This window comes from Rhinopithecus bieti, unplaced genomic scaffold (genome assembly GCF_001698545.2).
Source record: "Rhinopithecus bieti isolate Rb0 unplaced genomic scaffold, ASM169854v2 scaffold_21703, whole genome shotgun sequence".
Classification (NCBI taxonomy): Eukaryota; Metazoa; Chordata; class Mammalia; order Primates; family Cercopithecidae; genus Rhinopithecus; species Rhinopithecus bieti.
Window position 1 is genome coordinate 5,010,319 of NW_016812332.1, and position 2,431 is coordinate 5,012,749.

At 36.5% G+C, this 2,431-nt stretch overlaps 1 protein-coding gene across 3 annotated transcripts in view; it reads left to right on the forward strand.

The window, feature by feature from the left end:
• The window catches only part of PRKD1 (protein kinase D1), a 366,194-nt gene that overhangs the window by 298,912 nt on the left and 64,851 nt on the right, over positions 1-2,431 (forward strand). For 2 of the 3 annotated variants that reach the window (XM_017895869.1, XM_017895870.1), the window contains 2 exons: positions 832-1,042; positions 1,170-1,247. In XM_017895869.1, coding sequence (XP_017751358.1) covers positions 832-1,042; positions 1,170-1,247 — 289 coding nt within the window. The remainder of the gene's footprint in view (positions 1-831; positions 1,043-1,169; positions 1,248-2,431) is intronic. The other variant, XM_017895871.1, reaches the window with a different exon arrangement.

Consider the following 2,431-nt stretch of genomic DNA (forward strand, 5'->3'; position numbering starts at 1 on the left):
TTCCTTCCTTCCTTCCTTCCTTCCTTCCTTCCTTCCTTCCTTCCTTCCTTCCTTCCTTCCTTCCTCCCTTCCTTCCTTTCTCTCTCTCTCTCTTTCTCTCTCTTTCTTTCTTTCTTTTCTTTCGAGTTTCACTCTTGTTGCCCAGGCTGGAGTGCAGTGGCACGATCTTGGCTCACTGCAACCTCCATCTCCCAGGTTCAAGCAATTCTCCTGCCTCAGCCTACTGAGTACCTGGGATTACAGGCATGCACCACCACACTCAGCTAATTTTTTTATTTTTAGTAGAGACGGGGTTTCACCATGTTAGTCAGGCAGGTCTTGAATTCCTGACCCCAAATGATCCTCCTGCCTTGGCCTCCCAAAGTGCTGGGATTATAGCATTTTTTCGATGAAGTACCGTGTAGGGCAAACAGGAGGCATTTACTTTTCATTTTCTGTCTTTCTTAAATGCTTGCATTTTCTAACCATGTGCATGTAATACTGTAGAAAATGTCAATGGTATATGTGCACTGTTTATTTGCCTCCAACTTTATATTTCTGTATTAGAACCACTTTTTTAAAGCAAAAACATATTTGAAAGACCTAGAAATCATGTTTAAATGTTCTGATCTCCAATTCTGTCTCTTTTGTTAAGATTATACAAGCAAGGTAACTCAAATAGAAATGGGGAAAGCAAGTAAATTATATTAATTAACAGAAATATAATATTATTTCTTTCATATTATTAAGCATCAAAGTACGAAATACAAGAGTAAACCGAGATCTTAAAATATATAAATATATAAATCAAATAGCCTCTTACATCTTCCTTTATTGTTTTCCAAAATGTAGCAGAAATCACCATCAGAGTCGTTTATTGGTCGAGAGAAGAGGTCAAATTCTCAATCATACATTGGACGACCAATTCAACTTGACAAGATTTTGATGTCTAAAGTTAAAGTGCCACATACATTTGTCATCCACTCCTACACCCGGCCCACGGTGTGCCAGTACTGCAAGAAGCTTCTGAAGGGGCTTTTCAGGCAGGGCTTACAGTGCAAAGGTAAGGATGATTTTGTCACCTGTCGAACTTTGATCACCCTCATTCATCTGACATAAGTATTTTCTGGCTACCACTTCTCTTTCTGACAAATTCTCATTTTGTTTTGTTTGAAAATCACTGGGATTAGATTGCAGATTCAACTGCCATAAACGTTGTGCACCAAAAGTACCGAACAACTGCCTTGGCGAAGTGACTATTAATGGAGGTACGTAAAAGATCAACTGTCATGTCTGTGCTTCTTCCCTATTAGAGAGTGTGGTGATGATGATTTTAGTTGGGGTTTTTGGTTATGGTTTTGGTTTTGGTTCAGATATTTCAGACACAGTCCAAAAGTAAATTATGGCCAGTGCTTGTTCTACTTTACTATAGAAAAGCATCCATGGAGTTTTGATAACAGTCAAAGACCCTTTCATGATCTTTACATGGTAAGCAGCTAGTATTGAAAACTTGGGTAGCCATAATTTATTTCCCAGCTTTATTTTCTTTTACTCTTATCCTAGTTTGCCCAGAAATGTGGATGTTGTTAGTCTGCCTACAAGTTGTAGTTCTCAGTCTCTTTTCCTCTGTCCTTCTCATTTCAGTCATCTTTAATAATAAAAGGAACTTTGTCAGCCAACCAAAAAATAGATATATTTTCTATATTTGGCAATATTCCTTCAAGAAAACTCTTAACTGTATAAATTAACTTTGAAGGACTGCTACGAAAAATGCCATATCTTAAGCAAAGAGCTTACATTTTCTTCTTAGGTAGCATTCTAATGGAACACTACCAAAATATTTGACTTAGAATCCCAAGTTAGCTTTTTCTGCAGATAGTGGTCTTCTTTGTACCTTTAGTCTGCTACCAGTTTTCCAATTCCTCTGGAAAGAAAAATGGCTATAAAAGACCACAGATACTTTTAGTTGAATATTTTTGTTACTAAGAAGCTGATGAATGATGAACTAAGAAGAATGAATGAATATCTTTGCTCTAGAACTTTCTTCTCTAGAAGAAATATATACTGTACCTAAAAGAAGAAGAAGGAAGAGCTCTCCAGGAAAACATTGTCACACTTGTTTCTGGCTTGGAGATTCATGAATTAGCTGCCAAAATTGAAAGCTTGGCGATCGTCCCACTTTCTGTGGCATGTGGTGTTGACTTTGTTCAGGCTCAGGCAATGTCAGTGTGTACCGGATAACTATAACTAAGGGGAAACAGAACAGTTTTTGATGTTGTTGATTACTTTAAAATGGTATTTTCTCATACATCCAGAAAAATCTGGTAAAATGTGAATTTTCCAAGCTTGGCAGGCTAGAGTCTCTCATTAATCTATGTTTTAATTTTAAAATGAGTACTTTGCATTAGTAAGTGATTATAATTTTTTTTTTTTTTTTTTTTTTTTTTTTTTT